The sequence below is a fragment of the Phalacrocorax aristotelis genome, chromosome 5 (assembly GCF_949628215.1).
Source record: "Phalacrocorax aristotelis chromosome 5, bGulAri2.1, whole genome shotgun sequence".
In the NCBI taxonomy this organism is placed as follows: domain Eukaryota; kingdom Metazoa; phylum Chordata; class Aves; order Suliformes; family Phalacrocoracidae; genus Phalacrocorax; species Phalacrocorax aristotelis.
This window is the reverse complement of record NC_134280.1, coordinates 26,825,884-26,845,696: the sequence shown is the minus strand read 5'-3', so window position 1 is coordinate 26,845,696 and position 19,813 is coordinate 26,825,884. Positions and strand designations below refer to the sequence as shown.

General features: G+C 36.2%; 1 protein-coding gene across 1 annotated transcript in view; it reads left to right on the top strand.

Moving 5' to 3' along the window:
- The window catches only part of CCDC141 (coiled-coil domain containing 141), a 107,306-nt gene extending 91,021 nt beyond the window's left edge, over positions 1-16,285 (top strand). The window contains exons 26-31 of the mRNA XM_075093604.1: positions 2,012-2,895; positions 4,838-5,010; positions 13,583-13,737; positions 13,835-13,964; positions 14,060-14,222; positions 15,991-16,285. Coding sequence (XP_074949705.1) covers positions 2,012-2,895; positions 4,838-5,010; positions 13,583-13,737; positions 13,835-13,964; positions 14,060-14,222; positions 15,991-16,114 — 1,629 coding nt within the window. The 3' untranslated portion in view covers positions 16,115-16,285. The remainder of the gene's footprint in view (positions 1-2,011; positions 2,896-4,837; positions 5,011-13,582; positions 13,738-13,834; positions 13,965-14,059; positions 14,223-15,990) is intronic.
- Positions 16,286-19,813: the final 3,528 nt, after the last annotated feature.

Sequence of the window (19,813 nt, the reverse complement as noted above, 5' to 3'; positions counted from 1 at the left end):
TGTGCTCTCCAGATGAGGTGACCATGAAACCGACAGCACATCCCTGCACTAAGATCCTAGATTAGTCACTGGAAGATTCCTATGTTGTCATAGCCTTCCCGTAGTTACCCGAATGTATGCCACTGTGTGTACATGTGCACAGACTCCTCAGTAGGTGGAATGGACCTGGACCATTGATTTCTTTCATAAATTCTGGCTATTCAGAAATTTTGACCTATGTTTTCTAAATATACCTGCTCAGAATTTAACATTCTAAAGAATTTTTCAACTTCTTAATATTTAATCAGATTTTGTTTATTAAATTTGTCAGTGCAAGTCAGACCAAAGCAACCAGAATTTGTTGCTGAAGTGTCAATTAAAGTGTCATTTAAGAAAGAGTTAAAATTCTGATCAGGCTTAAAACTAAGAGAATTATTTAGAACAGTGCTGATAAGGTTAAAAGTGCTAGGGAGAGTCAAATTTTCAAACCCTAGAAAAACATGTTGTGTGAGTATATTGGAATTAATCCCTAAAAATAACAATTTCTTAGGAATAGTTTACAATTAGTTAGATTAGTTAGAATCCCAATAAAAAAATTTGAATATGTGCAGAAGGAAGAAGTAACTCAGTATTTAATGTTTTCTCAGTAATTGGAAAGGGAAAAGTTTGACACATTTCACCGAATCAGAAAGCCAGTTATAATTTATCGTGTTTATATCCATGATATATTCATACTGAAAGACACTTTGGGGTTCAGAGTTCATCAGGGGATGCCTGTGGAAAACACATTTAATACCCAAACTTGAGCTTCATCTTGCAACTGAATTGAATTATTTAGTAAAATAGACACAGTAAAATCCCAACTTTCTTCCAGTCTAATTCATGGATCTGACATAAGTATCAGGGCTTTGAATTAAAAAATGTATCAACTTGCAAAAACACCTATACTCAAACTGCCATATCTACAGGACCAGGGCACATGTAAGGTTCTATTTCTTCTTTTTACTTTTATTTCGTTGATTTTGTGCACTGATGATTAGGTTATATTTAGAGCGATAGCAAAAAGAAAGCAGAAACAAATCTGCCTCTGCACTTTTGTACTGGATACTGTCAAAGAGACCTGATTTGGAAAGTGACGATATCCAGTGTATCACCTAACTGATTTATGTGAAGAGTTCACAGGTGATAGAAACGTTGCTTAGTAGCTTACATATTTTTGTATAGAACTCAACAATGAGAGAATAGCATAAGAAAACATTATGAACGCCTTTGCTGAGAGCCCTAGCACAAATAAAATAGGCCTGAATAGGTGATTACACATTTATCTAAATATCAAAACTCAGAGAATTAATTAATAAATCAGGTGTCTTAGATTTTTTTTGTGATTAAAATTAATGCACTTGTGCCACATCCAATTCTTTTTGAAACATGATGAGAGGGATTTTTTTTTTACATTCTGGATCCAAGATAATATAAACACAATTGTAATATTGTTTTCTCTTAATATTTGTACAAGATGTTGGTTTAATTTTGCAAATCTTGAACATGACTGGTGACTCTCTTTCTCAAAGAATCAAAGTCTACTAACTTGGCTGGTAATAAATTTATTGCTATGTAACTGTTTCCCATTTAGATGTAATTAGGCCACCTCCTCCTCCACTTTCCCCTTGCAAAGGCTTTTATAAACAGCACCTACAGGAAATCCACAGGCTGTCCTTTGTTTATAGAAAGAGGTACTTTTTCTTTTCTTGTTACTGTTATAATAAATGCTTATATATAATTACAATAACATCTGCTATGATCTATCCAAACAGTTTGAAACTCCAGTTAGCTGTTGCAAATTTTTCTGAGGAATTTTCCTTTTCAGTGTATTTCTTCCTGCTTTTCAAAATACTTTAAGCTTAATTAGAAGAAAGATTTCAAATATTGTTGCTAGCTTCTGCATGAAAAAGGGATGCATAGAATGATAACTCATTCTCTCTCTCTGTTTTTCTTCTTCTTTCCCTTCTCTTCTTTCCTCTCCTAATTTAAGGAGAGGAATAAATTGGCTGATATTCCAATTATCTGTCCAGCTGGTGAGGATCTTGTTTCACAGGATACAGAGCTGTCATCTTCAGCCAAAGAGGATAGTTTACAGACTGAATTCCTGGCAGAAGAACTACCCTCCGGAGATGAATATGAGTGTATATCACCTGATGATATCTCTTTGCCACCGCTTTCTGAGACACCAGAATCCAATCTCTTACATTCTGAAACAGAGCTAGAAGAGCAGTGCTGTTGTAGTTCTCATAGTCTGCATGTCAGTTCATATAGCTTGCAAATGCAGAAAACTGCTAGTATTAAAAAAGTGATGGAAGAGTCTGGTCTTTTAACAAATTCTGCTTATGCTGACGCTACAAATAATAGAATGGAAAGCCCATCAGATCAGTTTGAGAAGTGTATCTCTTCAACAGATTCTGGTCCAAAAGCCAGAGCAGTATCTCCTTTGACCTGTAGCTTACAAGGAATATCTGAAGCTAGCACTACTTCCTGCACTATAAATGCCAAACCAGTATATAGCATGATGAGTGAAGTGTGCAAAACACATTTGCAACACCTTGAACTTCATAAAAGCATGGCAGAAACACAAGAACAATTGCATGACTTGAATAACTGTACTAAAACCCAGGATAGGCTGCATGCTTTGCCCGATGCATTCTCAGGTTTCGTGTTTCAATCAGACACCACCAGAAGCTGTCAGAGGCAGATGGTCACCCGAGAAGAGATTAAAAGTTCATCAGGAAAGAACAGCATGGCCAGCCTAACTGGACAGGCGCCTAACTTCTCCCAGCTTCTGTCTAACAAAACTGTCATGGAAGGTTCTCCGGTAACTTTGGAAGTAGAAGTAACAGGATTCCCAGAGCCTACACTGACATGGTGGGTAGCTTATAATGAGAAGTAGTAAATATACCTTGAAGTATATTCAAGCAAGACAGCTTGAACCACTTATAACCAAATGAATTATTTATAGACTAGAATAAATGGTTTATATCCTTTCTACTCCACACTTCTGCATGATTCCCACCTTCAAAATTGCTTTTGACAATTAACCTACTTGAAATAATCTCTCTGTACTTAATTTTATTAATAATGAGGGCATCAAACTACTGCAAGCATATCCAATGTGTTTTAAGGAAGTACATCATATAGTTTTTATACTCTTGAATATGACATTCCAGTTGTCCAATAATTTCCTAAAACAAATGTGCACCCCAGATCTATCCTAAGTAAATTCACATGGATTTTCTCAGGATCCTGACACTATATATGGACGGACAGGCACATACACATGCAGCACAGTAAAATATTTGTATAAGCACTACATATACAGAGAGAAACACATATATGTATTTGTGAGAGTCAGTTGTTGAAAGCTGGAGAGATGTTACAGGTTAAAAAAAACCAACCTAAGTGTCTACACTGAGAGAACCAGTTTTATATTATATATTTATGTGCACTATGTATCTCACTCTGAACTGCTACATGTCTAATTAGATAGCTTTATACTGCATTTGTGAGAAATACAGATGATGTAATGTAAACATCTTAAAAGGTGACTTTTTAGAAATTCCCTACCAAAGGGAATAAGGACTGAGAGGGAGGCAGGATTTCAAGATTTTGGTAGTAGTCCTTTATGTGTTGGCATATTTTCCTAAAATTGTAACATCTTTTGTCATTTCTCCACTTATTCCATTAGACTTTCACAATAGAGGACTTTCTGTTAATGTATTAAAATGAGATATTCATCTTGCTGGAAACATTTTGATATTATTATTACATATGTAAAGAATTAGGCAAACTATAAGCTTTTTAGTAAGCTGAATTTTCTGTGGCACTGAGAAAAATAGTGGACACTGCAACCTTGATGCTATAAAGTGTTGGTATCAATAAAGTGACTTTGTTTTAAATTCTGGTATTCTAGACTTTGAGGAGTAATGTTGGTGAAACAAGAGGTACCTTCAGCTTTATTTTTTCATAAGAAAGCATTAATTTATCTCAAAAATATATACACTATTGATATATGGTCTTTTAAAGAATAATATTCAACTGAAAGCATCTTGCAAATTAGAAATTTCTGAAAACAGAAAAGATGTGTGGTTTTGTAATTAAAAATTCACCAATACCATGTATTTTGTACTGATGTAGGCATTTTATTGGATGCACATCTGGAAAAGCATTTCTATGTTTGTGTTAGTTTAAATGTAGCTTATGCTAGAGCCAGAATTTTCCCTTCTAATATGTAAATCACGAGTCAATACATTACATGGTGACAGATCCTCAAGTGTTAGAATATGACGCCATTTCTCTGAAATAACTTCTAATGCATTGCTCTATCCTGTTTGATGGATCGATGATGTGAACTAAGTACATGTTAAGCGGACTGGCATGGAGGAACAGGTCCTTGACTGTTTTTTATACCGAAGACACAAATTCAGAAAGTTCGTACATTGCTTATGCAACTTAAGAGCCTATTTATGAGTTGAATGTGGATTGACTCAACACCTTATTAGCAAAAATGTTTCAGCACAAAACTGAGGGCCCAGGCCTTCATGCTACTATCTCCAGTACTGCAGTGAGATGACTGCGACTTGTCCATTGAAAACCATTTTCAGAAACATATTTTCTATTATCCAGTAATTTGAATAGTTTAAATATTAATTCATATTTGCACACAACTTTAAAACTGAGGAATGAGAGCACAGTAGAAAGTCCTATCTCTTGCTGTCAGTGTAGTGTTGTAGAGGTTGTCTGAATTTGAGAAGTTCTGCTTGGCATACAGTGATATAAATCTGACTTACAAACTGACTCTCTGCTCCAGGTACAAGAAGGGCCAGAAACTGACTGCAGATGAGCACTTAAAGCTTTTACAAAAGGAGACAAAGCATACTTTGTTCATTCAGAAGGTGTGCGATAAAGATGCTGGCCTCTATGTTGTTCGGGCTAAAAATTTGAACGGCACTATCTCATCAAGTGCCATTCTCCACGTGAAAGGTAACAGGCCACCTATTACAAGGATAGACTGGAAAATGCTCGGTGTCATCTATATTAGCATATCACTAATGTACTGGCTATTCACAAAATAAGTACAATATTGACTGCACTGGACTTAATTCTCACGTGCTAAGACAACATTAAATTTCTTTTCTTACACTGCATCTTTCACAATCTGTACCAAACCACTTTTATGTCATACTCGATATGTTGCTTGTTTTTTTAATACCAATATTATGTGCTTATTTTCCTTTCTTATAATGATGTTGAGATAAAAAATTTAGAAAATTTTCTATAATCTGAGGAAGAGTTTTGTTTTCTAGAAACGTTGGCATTACAAAGTGTTGGAAACAGTCTTAATGGTTATAGGTATTAAATGTCAAGATACAGCCACGTAGAGTGCTGTGATCAACATACATTTTATGATATGCCTTTTTTTGGGAGGGGGTGTGGGGGGTGTTGAAATATTTTTTTGAAACATCAAATGTATTGTTTCCAACCACATTTTTCTCATATACTTCTTAACAATTTATTTGTAGGATAAAGCTTCTTAGTAAAGAAATCATACCATTCATGATTGCACTGGCATAGAACAGATTTAAATCTGCCTCAGCCCAGCAGATAGTCTCCACAAATGAGAGTTGCAGTAGTTCTAATATGGTTGTGGTCGTCTGCACTACAAAGATTTGACCCAGAATCATCAGTATTTCTGGAAGTGGCATCTAGCATACAGTAGACCAAAAACCCCAAATGTTTACAAAATGAGACATTCCAACATACCAGTCTGCTTAGGTAGATGCTTGTGATACTTTCTCTGCCTTCCATTAAAATTACAGACATAAATATTTCTAATAAACCACTAAACTGTTAGTATAAGACAGAAAGGTAATAGTTTATGAAGTGAGCATTTGTGCACGTTTAACAAGTTTAACACACTGATTTCAGACCGAATCACCCAAATTTGGGAAACACTGAAAAGTGTATTCACGCCAAATTAAAAAAAAAAAATCTGTTCTGTTTCAGTCAAATAGAATTCTCCTATAACTTCAAAGCACCAAATCCAAATCAGAACTTTGTTCACCTAAATATTGCACTTCATTCCTGACAAGGACAACCACAAATATTACTTTTTATTAAAGTAGTAATTTGTTTAAATATTTTATGACATTGACATAATACTGCCAGTGGAAGATTTAATTTATAAATCCTGAAATGTAAATTAATTCTTTAGCTCCAGTACTTTCTGTATTTGTACAGTAAAAACTACTGACAAACAGCTACAGGATTTTTCCTGCATCTTTGATCTGCAGCTTTCATATTACAACTGCACAGGTGCAGAAAATTTATAGAGAGTAAATATTTACTTTCTCTTGCATAATTAGCTAAAAATTAAGTATGCCTTTACTGTGTAGCATGCTATGAGCAGAACATATGTTGCAAATTGCCAAGGGTCAGTGAGATTGAAGACTGACATTTAGATATTTTGGCCCAGTGACTGCAACTTTATTAAAATTCCTGTAACTTTGAAACAGGAGAAGTTCTCAAGGGTATATAACCTCACAGCAATACGAGAGAGAGCAGGATGAGGAGCTGGTGTGTAGATGGAGGAACAAAGTAAATAGTAACCAAAATTGGTATTACCCTTAACGAACAACTTTCTAAGTTCAGTCATCTCCCCAAAATGTTGACTCGTAAGATTTCTCTCAAGTACATAAATAACCTATTTTCCTAAGGTATACTTTCCATTTCACAATAAAGCTATTTTTAATAGTTAGTCTGATTTTTAATGTTTCAATTTTCATAAAAGTAAAATTCAGTTTAGTGTTTTTGTGTCTTTGTGACTTTTTGTATTGTTATTATACAGCAAAGAACCTGTGTGAGCAAGCTGACTTGCATAAGTGGTACATTAAGCAATATTGTAGTAAGAACAAACCAAAGTGTGTCTCCTACGTGCCATAAGGTTTTGCCTGCTGCAGAGGTGCTAGTGCTTGGTAACTTTATCCTGTTCACATCACTTATCTTCTATTTGTAAATGAGTCTTCTGAGTGATGGCTGCCCTTAAATCCTCTGTTTTTACTGAAAAATTTTACTCAAAAATTAGTAGTGATTAATGTTCTTTTGACTTGTTTTCAGCTTTTCTAAGTAATTTTATATAATACTCAGATCACTTTTTCAGGTATTTTTGCCTTTAGTATTGAGGCTAAGTATATGCAGACAAAAAATCCAGGAGTGAAAGCAGAAATGTTCTTTCCTCTTCTATCTTGCCTCTGCCAGAATTAGGCCTTTAAATAAAGCATTAACTATCATAAGGCTTGTGACATAAAGAGTCATTGTAGCTCTATAGATGCTGGGCTTAAAGCTGTATCTCTGTTTTAACTTATGGATCCTTCATCTTGAAAACTATAGAAAGTTCAGTGCTAGAGTAATCATTAGTCTGTCTTTTTTTTATATATATATGGCCAGTGTGTGAGTTGAGAGATATGCATTTGACCTTTTTGGTTGGAGGAGAGCCATTTGTTAAGCAAAACAACATTGTGACGTGAGTCTCTGTTCTTCAGAAAGCAAGGTTAGGGCCTGTCTTGCTCAGAAAAAAATTGTCCCAAACTCATCTATAGTTCTATCAAAGCAGGAGAAAAAGATGTGAACTTTTCATCATGTCATAGAGCAGGAACTGGAAGTAGCTTGGGTCTAGACTTGTAGGTGCTTGTGATTGCTGGCTGGCACTTACAGAAAGTCTGCTCGTTATTTGTAATAATCAGCCCTATGAGTTAAAAAGGCAGCAGACACAAAACTACTGGATGAGTGTACACAGATTATGGGAACAAATTCTTTCCCCTCCCCCATAACGCTTCCTGATGTGCATCTAGGCTCCTAGGGTGTTAAAAGGGAGCAGGTATGCACACCTCCTCCCTCATACACATTGCATTAAACCTGTTTCTGTTAACTTCATTTAACAGGCTCTAGAACAAGTGGGAGAGATCTGTTACTTGCTTCACCTGAGATTTGACAGCCAGAATACAAGGCCAGTTTGCAAAATTGTGTAAGAAATACAGCTTTGAATACAAGTGGGATTTATTGCAAATTTTTATTAATATTATTTAGAAGGTAGCCAGTGGTGTAGACTTTTATTGGAGTTTGGCTTACACTCCCAGTTCCAAGCATAACAAGGAGGACTGTCATCTTTCTTCTAAGATGGGAGGAGATAAAGAGAAGCTTCAGAGACAGAGTAAATTTAATTCCGACATTTACAAATCTGTGCTGCATATGCCTATGGCAAACATAATCTGCCTTTAGTAAAATTCTAAGTATGTATCATGGTGCACATCTAATCGAGTATACTTATATTTTGCCCCCAGAGCAGAAAAACATTTAAAATCAATACAACACTGATTTTTTTTCCTTCTGAATTATGGTTTAAATAGTTAATGAAATGACCCTTGTTGCAAAAGTTTGTATTTTCTTTATCTATTTTTCTCTTTTTTTTTTCATCATATTTTGCAAGCACTATTGGTAGTTTATCTACTGAACAAGACATAAAAGTAGTTTATCTCAGTGGACTTTTTCAAGGCATTGCTATCTGAGACTTGATTTGGGATTATATACTCCAGGAAGGTTTTCCAGATGAGGAGGTTGTATTGACAGGATGCCCCTGTAACAGTTCACTGCTAGATGTGTTGTTGAAACAGCACCTGTGCTCAATTTTATTGGCTGGAGAAGGACATTTTAAAGCCAATTCTGTCTAGAAGGTCACTAAAGGAAAGCTGACCTCTGCCCACAAAACTACAAAAGAAGAATGGTAGTGAAATGCCACACGTGGTGAACTTGACACTTGTTTTCCAGCTTGAAGCATAAATGCCTGTTGTAACTGACAAATTAGGTAGCCCAGATTTTAACAGAGCCTCACAGAAAAAAGATGTCAAGTATGATCTTGCCTCCAGCTATGCCAAGACAAAACAAAATTATTCCATTGAGGAGGAGTAGATTAATGCAGAGTTCATTGTAACCCAGATTAAAATTATATAGGTCTAAAGCTTATATGGAAGATCCCAATAGATTACCTGTCACCCAGGGAAGCCGGCTGCCTTTCTAAGGAAAGTGAGTCTCACTTTTGCTATTCAGTTCAAATGCAGCTGAAGTGGCTTATGATCTATTCCTGTGCCAACACATCCACATTCAATTTTACTCACACATGGTATCTGTGAAAAGGAAGCTTCCTACTACTGGATTAAATCATGGAATTGAGTCCCTACTTAAATGTTAAATTAGATCTTTCAAGTTTGTGTTATGAGAAGAAAGTGAGATGCAAATGAATCCGACTTTCAAAATCTAAGTACACTATTATTTTCAAGAGTACACACAAGTATGACACTCATGCTATTGCTATGTAACACTGTGAAATAATAAAAGGTCAAAGCAAACACCTTAACTTCTGAGAATTGTCATTTTTGCATAGTCAAATTATTAAATGCTAAAAGGTATAAATATAAGGCCAGAAATTGCCTTATCATATCTGTAGAGCTTAATAAATCATTGTAGAAGTATGTAACCCTTTTGTGCGTTAAGTATTTTATCTGAAAATCTGAACATTTCTGTGAATTTTAGATTAGCAAAACTTGATGTTGAGAGTGTGATATTGCATCTACTTTAAATCAGAAATAGCTTTAAATGTAGTTTTTTAATGGGTATGTGGGTAACAGCCACATTGTTAATTGCTGCAAGGAACAAGATTTAAAAAAAAAAAACCAGAAAGATTAGAGATACACAGATACACAGCAGGATACTGAAAGTCTCCTGGGTTTAATGCTTTTCTTTGTAAACAAAGGTGTAATCAGTGCTGATTACTGCTGTGTTGGCAGTCTGGGTTTAAATACTCTTTATTTAAGGACTTGAATGAATGCCCCCAAAAAATTTTCTGGAAAGTTCCTGCTGTTTTCTCTCCCGATAATCTTTAAATAAAAAAAGAGGGACAGTGGTGTAGTCTCATGATACACTAATATTTCTCTGAAACCTCCCCCCCCCACTCATTCTGTTTCAGCAATAATTTCAACGTAATGCTTCCCCCCTACCGTTCTGCTTCTGCTACTTTCTTGTTTTAGAGTGCTGAGTTCCCCTCAGCACGGTTGCACTTTTGAACCTATAGTTACTTCAAGACCCCAAAAAGTTTACATCTTCCTGATTGCTCTCTCAAAGAGCAAATCTAAATTTCTATCTCTGCAGCCTTACAACAAAAATGTTATTCCAAGGCATGTTACTAATCTAACTTCCCTTCCTCCTTCCCCCTATGCAGACAACCATTAAGTGGTGAACGAGATTGCCTGACAATAAGATGTGGAGATGTGTGAAGGGGTATTTACACAAAGTGCATAAGTTTGGAGGTGAAAGGGATTAATTATTTCCATTTTTCAAAAGAAGCAGCTTGTCTGAGGGCCCAGTTCTAAGTCAGTAGGCAAAGGGAGGATGAGGCGTCCCTCTGGTTGGCTTTGGATCAGATGTGGCTGGAGCTGCAGTGGAGAAGGTGGATTCCTCTCAAATGACTGGTAAGGTATGCCTATTTCTGGACCTTGCTCTAGAGACTTTGCTAGGGTAAGCTAGTAATTTTTGTGTGTATATTTTTTGTGGCTCAGAGGAGCTGTACTGTTCAGACTTTCTTTAATGAGGCTACACCACGGTATTCAAGGAGATTGGAGCTCTGGATTATGGATATTTCAGATCAATTGGGTCATGAGACACATTTGGTATTCCTTAATAAAATTTCTTCTGATTGTGCTAGGGGCTTGACTGTGACAAAAGCTATAAACAATAAAGTACTGTGTCTTAATTGAGAGCAACGCTGAGTAAATCCAAAGTCTCTGAGCATCATGGTATGAATCTCAGTCTAACCTAAATTTTGAGAGAAGATGGGGGGAAGTTGATAAACTTGCTAATATCACATTTCAGGACATCAGAGATTGGAAATTATATGCCCTGCCCAGAGTAAAAAGATTAACTGTAAAGCAAAGTAATAAAAAACAGCTGCTGAAAAGAATTTGTCTTGACCTGGTACTACCTGTGTGTGAGATAGACTTGGGGCAGGGGTGAAAGCTGTGTGATAAAGCCAGATGGAGGTGATGTCTCCACCGGCAGTATTTTATTGCTCCCAACTGCTGAGTTTTTCTTCCTTGTTCCCCAGTTTGCGGTAGAACTCTACTGGTTCCTGCAAATAACTTATGTAATATTTAATAATTGACAAGCTTCTTATCCGAAGACATAAAAGTGGGGTTTCATTACCACTGACTACCTGAAATATTTTCCCTCCACAATGCTGGCTAAAAGATCAGTTCCTTCAAACCATTGTGGTTCGTGGCATGTCCAGCCAAGAAATCATCTTTAACTGACAAGTGTCTTAGCTTGTTCTGACATTTCGTTATGATATCATGAGAAAACTGGTGGTGAAATATAACCACCCATTCTATTTTGAAGGTTGCCACCAGAGGATGAACTCTTCTTTCACAGAAGGCTTTGTTTCCCTGTTGAGTTCTAGCCTGTGCCTTAAAGATATGTAGTAACTGTCACTTCATGGTTTTCTTTGCACATACTGTTTTTCCCTTTGCTTTCTAGAAACTGGTCATTTTAGGTTTTATGTTCTGCTGACTTACTGATAGAAAATCAAGATGGGGTTTAATCATTATCACCATTCCACTCAGATGATTTTTTTTTTTTTTTTGTTAATGGTAAAAACCATCCTGGTATGAGATGCAGCCTGACTTCACAAGGTAATACAAACTGCACCAGTAATGGAATCTAGGCAAAAATATCATAAGGAGTGGCTGATGCCCACCTAATGTTTTCCACTGGAATACAAACTTATCATGCACTTTTTGACTTGTTGCTGGCTGCCTGCAAAGAGGAGGCAGGGGTCTAAGCTTGGTTCTCCTGGTTGAAGTGAAGCTGTAAGATACCAAATTTCTGTGCTTCAGGTGCATGCAATGCAATGGTGGTGGTAGCTTCTGCATGTTAACTTTCAACAGCTAAGAACTGAATTGTTTGAGCTGATGGGACTGGCGGACCTTAGGTTAGCAAGAGTATGAGATAGTAAAACTCATATACTTCTGCTCTGTATTGTGGCCTCAGTCCTATGGTACATGGGAAGAATACAAAACCAGCTAAGCTTGAAAGCTCATTGCAAGTAGAGCTCACCCAAGCAGTGGATTTATTAATACAGTAGGTGACAACGTCTGCCTCACCATGCTGACAGCCCCACATCTAGCAAAAATAGCTATGGGCTTATATTATATTTGGGTTTAGAAATTGCTGGGCACCTTTGTGAGATATGCTGATTTTTGTTTATTAATAGCATAAAGAAAAAAATTTTCATCCTAAAACAGTGGACTAATGCTGGCATAGTTGAGGGCAGTTTCAAGCTCTGTTATTTCTGTTACTTCTGTAACCTTCAGTTTCTGAGAAGGCTGGTGATTACTTTCGTTAAATATTATGGACACGTGGTACAACTTATAGTAAAGAGGAACAAGAAGGCATTTGTTAGGTGATAGGAATGCAAAACGTTCATTTTTGTTGTAGCATGTGTCCTTGTGCGTGCTTCTGTGTGTTACCATCTGCTGCTTTGGATTCCCTGTGTCAAGAATATTTAATCTGAGTTCTGGGATTGTCGTCTTTTTCACTGTGGCCCTGGAAGTGGAATATAAGTGGAACCTCCTGTAGTAGTACAGTGATCCAGTAAATCCACCTTTACAGCTCATTAAGTTACATGTCACATGAAGCAATGCTTTGATTCAGTACAAACTGATGCTGATGATTGAAATTTCTTCAAACAATTTTGATGGGTCAATTTTTATTAGCCAAGCCTTATACTGGCTCAGGTGTCATCTGTCATCCCACAGTTGGCGTGAAGCCAGCATAAACTCAATCTTATGTGCTCTGGTTATTGCAATAGAAACACAGTTATTTACCCATCCTTGATCTGAATCAGGTTTGTACTGGATGATCTGGTAGTACGTGGTTTCAGTATTAATGATGGCCAAAATAATGATCTTGGTTGAAGTTGTACAGAGGCTACATTCTGGCTTTCATCACTGTTGCAAATATAGATCAATCATTTTTTATTTTTTCAATAACTTTTTTTTTACTAGAAGAGTAGGGAAAAAAGTGAAGAAAGAGCATGAGGTACAATGTGCTAAAGGTAAAAGTTTGCTCTCTCAACTTTGTCACTTTGAATTTGTGTGGAATATTTACTCTTCCACCTTCACCGAAACACAATAATCCAAACAGACTTGCCTACTACCTACACAAAGAACATGATTCTTTAGTATTACCATGAAACTAATACCACTATACCAATTAGCATTAAATTCTTGGGTGCTTAATATCCGTGTATTTCAACAAACTTTATATTATATAGATAAATCATGTCTGCCTACTAACTGTCCTGCAAACAAGTTATCCTGAATTCCAGGCAGCAATAAAGGCTCTCTTTGTCATGCAACGTGGCGAACCTTGTAATTATGAGAACGGATTTATTTTCTTCAGTTGCTTTACTTGTGCCTTTTAAAATATAATGAATAATATTTTTTTTCAGTACAAGGCAAACAGCCAAACTTTGTACAAAAATTTGGACATACAACTCTACAAGAAGGAGAAGATTTAATCCTGCATTGCACTATACATGGAACGCCCAAACCACATGTCTGCTGGAGGAAGGATGATATCCAAGTGGTATCTGGAGACATCAGTGTACGTTCTAATTTCTTGAAATATTTCTTGGGAGAAATATAATATATTTTGCTTTATGCTACTAATAAACTCCTATATGCATTCTGTTGTTTTACAGATTGAGAAATTAGGAGATACCTATTACCTTTTAAAAAGGAATGTAGTCCTTGCTGATACTGGGAAATACGTCTGTGTTGCCAGCAATGAAATTGGAAAGGCACACTGTTCTGCATTTGTAACGGTGATAGGTGATTCATCCTGCCAGCTGCATGCTTAGGCATTGTTGTTGCCATAGTAAATGAGCACCTTGTTTCCACCTACTAATGTACGTGTTTTGTTTCAGAGAAGAATAAAACCCCAGAAATTTCCACTGTAGCTCAGGCTAAAACGGAATGGGAAGATGGATACTTTACAGAAGTGAATCTCACCACAGCTGAACTAGTACAAGCCCATGACACACATTGTATGCGAGATCAAAGGCTGGTGGCGAAACATCTCCCAGTAAGGTAACTTGCAGTTCACACTCTGCTACAACTTGTAATACTCCAATAGCTGTAAGGACCTTAATTAACAAAGCACATATCAGTCAGTCTTCCTAATCCTATGATTTTTTGCATAATGTAAATGAAGTGCGTAACGTGTGACTGCCTTTTACGCTTAATTCTTCATCAGAATATACACAATTCTGTTAGATGAAAGGCCTCGTAGCACAGCAGAAAATGGAATCTGTGCAATAAGGTATTTAGTTTAGTGGAATGATTTTTTTTTAAATCTTGGTATCTTAATCTAGATATTAATGTAAGATTGAACAGCTCAAAGATACAAAATATTCCAGAGTTCAAAATGATACTACTACATGAACATGAAGTTTCAATAACAGATTATGTAAACAAAGTTTTCTACTAGGTAAACATCTTATTTAGAAAAATAAGTAGCAGTCCTAAAGCACAGGAACAGTCATTGTTCAGTAATTTATTAAAGATGACAAAAATTCCCACTATACAATTTCAGAAGCTTAAATGAGATACATGAAGTCAATAGTCCTTGTGGTGACTTCTTGCACAAGGTTAAATCTTGCTTCCTGAATTTAGGCTGCGATAGCCTACTGTAGTTTATGGTGCTAAAGCTGCCTGTCTTTTAAGTAATGTAGTCAGGGATGAGAGAGTTTTTATACTCTGTGACCATTACTAATCTGGTTTACTCTACTATTAGTTCACTGTTTCAGTGGAAATGCCAGGGAGGATGAGGTAACATAGGGATGTACGTGGCGGTTAGAAAGAGATTGCAGACATAAAAATAAGACTTGCTGTCAGAGGTTTTCAATAGAAAATACCAGAATGATTCTATTGATAGTGTTTATTACACAGCTCTGAAGTTGATAAGGCTGTTTTATGGTGAAAAGCTGGTTTCATGATGATACAGTAAAATAGCTTTCCTTCTAGAAGGTATGTGGAGCAATGTGATGGAAAACAGGCTCCAGGAGTCCCAAAGCTCTAAAGAAGTGATGGTTAATGTGACCTGGGCAAGTGGTTGAGTATCTGTGGGATTGCTGTCAGGCTAGTTTTTCACAGTCTGCTCAAAATGTTAAGTTTACACTGGTCACACAAAAATACATTTGTTGCCTTAAAGTGTCTGAATATTTTCTGAATTTTTCATACATAGTGAATTCTATGGCAAAAAGCCATAGAAAAAAGGAAGAACAGCGTTTCTTCTGTCTTTACGTTCCTGAGGTGGTTCTTCCTAGATGTAGAGCAACATGTAAAAGGAAAGGAAAATTATTGCATATGTTGGTTCGAAAGCTGTTCTCATTTCATCATAAGCTGCCTGCATGGTTTCCATCATGTCTGGATGATCAAGCATTGATCCCATATATTTTGCCCAAGTTTTTTCTGTATTGCTATGAAATGGTAGATATTCCAAAGCAAAAAAAATAAAATGCAAAATTATGTTAATTTTACTTAGGGCACATAAAGAATTCAGTATGATTAAAATATGTAGATCATGCAGAAAGGTAAGATTTCTCCTCATTTTTCTCATCTCTTCTGTTATTTATAACTAAAGTGTCCTCTGGTAATTTGTTGATGTCAGTGAGATGAGTTTTAAGATATTTTATGTTCTGTCTGGAATCACTCTTTATTTGATCTCTAATCTCGTATGGTCTCAAGACCACAGAGAGCAGTCTATGCCAACCACCACTGTGTTGCTTATGAAAGTGAATGCTGCAGCTGCCACCATTAAAAACATAGGCAATATTAACTGACCTTTTTTAAACAGGTTTAAAGAGAAACTCTGGCTTCAAGGAGTGTATCTTGAACTTGAGAGGCCACAAGAGATTAGCTTCAATTTGGAACATGATCCTGTTCTCCTGCCTGCTGCAGAGTATCAGAAGATGGACTGAACTGCAAGATTCATGAAGGTGTTCATATAGTTTCCTGTGTCCATTCATAGATACTGGCCATGGGTGAGGAGAAGATGAATCTTTGAGTGCTGTTCAATTTTTATCTAGGTTACAATTTGTATTCCATTTATTTATAAATAAACCATTAATAAAATTCACCTGTGCACAGCGTTTATTAGACTACAATTTCTTATTTCTTCCAGTTTTGTTCTGGGTTGTTGGACAAAGCTGACAGAAGATGATGATGGAAAAAAGAGACATTAGCCTTTAAAAGTACAGATCCCCTTGGTGATTCATCAGTACCCACTGTTTTATTCTTCTATAAATTCCACCAATTCCATCAATAGTTCTTCCTACTGGTTTATATAGCAAATTCAGACACAAACAAATGAGGACTTAAAACAAAATGAGTTTAGAACTACAGAATTCTCTGGTTTATTAAATACAGTGCTCACTACCTTATTTCTAATAGCTTTGAGACATTTTGAGGAGGCTTAGCATCAAAAGGAGTGGTTACTAATAATATCAAACCTTGTCTAATGCAGGCTTAGTACCAAGAATGTCTTCAGGGAAAAGAGTCTCTTTAAGGCAGCATAATGGAGAAGTCTTCTGTGGTATCGTTTCTGCTTTCAGGACTGGATTACTGTGAAAAAGCATTCCATTTCCAGTCGACGCATGTCATTACAGTCCAAAGGAGTAGACTATGAAGTGATACCCATGCTAGTTTCAAAGCACATCCTTAGTTTAGTTAAGGACTTTCCAATGATAGAATTCCTCAAGGTCCAGCATCCATTCAGGGTATAAATAAAATCTGAACTGCAACTGAAAATTTTGGATTGTGGACAGTCATTAGCATGATGAAATTTTTGTCTCTATCTATTGAATTCAGAGTCTGGGTGCCTTTTTCACTTCACTGCAAAGCTCCTTGCAGAGAAAGAGGAGGACTTTTGTAGTGTCATCCGTTTGCAGCACTGAAAAAAGTAGTTCATAAAATGCCCCATTTTGGATGGCTGTTTGACACAGTAATCAACAGAACATCTAGTTAGACTTGGGAATAACTGTTCTTCACCTTGGTCCTTCTGATCCAGATTTTCAAAGTCCTACCTAACAAATGGTACTCAGACTTCTGCTTCAGTGGACTGCGTATGGCTTGGCCAATATCACAGGTACCTGTATATTGTGTAACTGCCTATTGTGCATCATTCTGTTGTTCTTTATATAAATATTGATTAGGCCTACACTGGGTTCATATACCACAGCAATGCACCCACACTTCTCACAGAGAGCAGATAGGGGTTTAAGCAATACAGCATCTCTGTGCTTCTTCCAGGTAGATGTCATCTGTGCAAAACCAGGACAGAAATGACATTTCTGAGAGTTGCTTAAATCATAATACCAAAATGTTAAACATTTGTCTCTAGCAAGACACAGGGTGGCTGGTAGAAACTTAAATTTATCTCCAAGTTGAAGTACAGGCATAGAGAGGAAATGAGCTGAAAAAATATCATGTACGTGTCTTCACCTGATCACATAAATCACTTGCTTGACGTTAGGGAAAAGTCAGTGACATCCTGCCCACAGAAGAGTCACAAGGCTGTGTATATGTGCATATAAATATAGTAGCCAAGGACTGAGGTTCTTTCTCTGCTTATTTGCCCCATATCTCTTACTTTTTTTTTTTTCCCAAAATGGATGGAGACAAATACCAAGCATCTTGTGGATCCCAGACAATTACCTTTCTGCTGACTAAGCCCCTCCTTTGCACATATATTTTAGATTTAAAGATTTCACAGAAAATATTGTGTTTCTAACTGCAGTCACATTCAGAGGACTGACAATGTACATATCACACATCCCCCAAAAATATAAAAATACTCTAAAATGTATGTTCTTTTATCAGCTGGCATGCATAAGTATGGCATATAAGAATTCTTATTTAAAAATCTATTTTGTAAAATTGAAGTGTCTGCTGATCTTGATTCCTCAGCAAATTTAAGGCATTGGGTTACTCTTGCTTTTCCTCTTGATTGTCAGCCTGTAAGAACAATTTAAACTTTAATATTTGAGGTGGGCTTTTTTCCCCTTGATTCACAAGACATGTCTACTTAAAAAAAAAAAAAAAAAAAAAGTGGTAATGCTTTTCTGAATAATACCTGAGGCAAACAGAAATCTGTATATCTGTTCTTACCTATGGTTTCCTTGCAAAATCATAGAAAGTGGAGTTTATAAACAGGTAAACAAAAAACAAAGCAACTTTCTTTTGCCAGTGAGAAACAGCTGTTGCTCCAAGTGTTCCCAGGGAATGGATCCGTTATGAAACACAGTAAGTGTGTTTGTTTCTTTTCATTTTATAAATCATAGATGCCCATGAATTTGTTAAAAAAGTCTGAAAAATTTGAGAGTATGTACATATCTATCAAATTCTAAGAACTATCTTGATGTTAGTTAAAATTTGTCCCAGTATTATGATTTTAATTATTGCTTTGTGGAAGGAAGCAGTACAGTTAGTAAATATATTCTTTACTCAGGGTCTCAGGTTTTGTTAGTAGGACCCTGCTTTCTAAGGTGAGGTGCTGAGTATGTAATGTTTTTATTCATTCCTTGTTCCGCACATGTAAATGTGTGGGGATGATGTATAAAGAAATAATATACAAGCAAAAGTTGGGAAAAGTGATGTCTGTAAGTCTCCTCCTTATATATTTCCAAGGAGATGATATGTGCGACAACTACCAACATGAAGTTAGTGAATATGGACCCTGATAAGTATTCCATACCTGTTCAAATCTAGTCCCAGTTCCCAGTAAATAGTTCACATGTGAAATAGCTAAAGTAGTTTCGGAAAATGCTTAGTGCCTTAGTTATCTTTTCTGCTTTGGGAGCAACTGACAGTGCCTTCTCCAGTAACAAGTAAAACAATTTTGTGTAAGCGAGTTTTAGTTTGTATTGAAAAAGGTTAATGTATTTTGCATAATCATTTAAAATATCTCAGATGAGAGACATGAGCATCTGAAAATAACAACTTTTCAGAAGCAAGCTGCAGCACACAAATGTGGATATTCTTGTGAATGTGATGCATTTTATAGACTTTAAGGTTCTAAAGGTGTCATTACAAAGTATTGTTTATAGCATTTGCAGAGGGAGGGGAATTGATGAAATTGGTGGAAATGCATTTTGATTTCAGTTCAGGATTTAATGGTTAACAGTAAAGAGAATAATTTATAAGTTATTTCTAAGTTTAAAGAAAAAAGGTGGGTGGGAAGAGGGAAAGCAAAATTTTTTTCCAGAAGTAGGCTTTAGAAAACTGGAAATTCAGCAAGAATATAATATCTAAATACATTTCGGGTTGTGTTTTGTCAGTTCCGTAAGGATTTAGGACAGCATCTTATTGGTGAGACGTTTTAGTTAAAGCGACTAAATAATTTATTTCATTACTCCCATGGTTCTGCATATTCGGTTGGGGGGCAGAGTGAAATGAAAATAGTGTATGAAAGGAAATATAACAGACATTGTATAGGAAAAAACAGGACAAAGAATTAAGGGGGTGAGGGAAAATGGAAGTGGAAAAGGTATTGCAAATGCAGGTTTGTGGATATGGCTGACTATGCCAAATTGTTGTGAATACAACCTTGTGTATCCTGCCAACTACACCAAATTGTTGGGAATATGATTCATTACACAGCTTTAGTTAGCAGTTTAAGA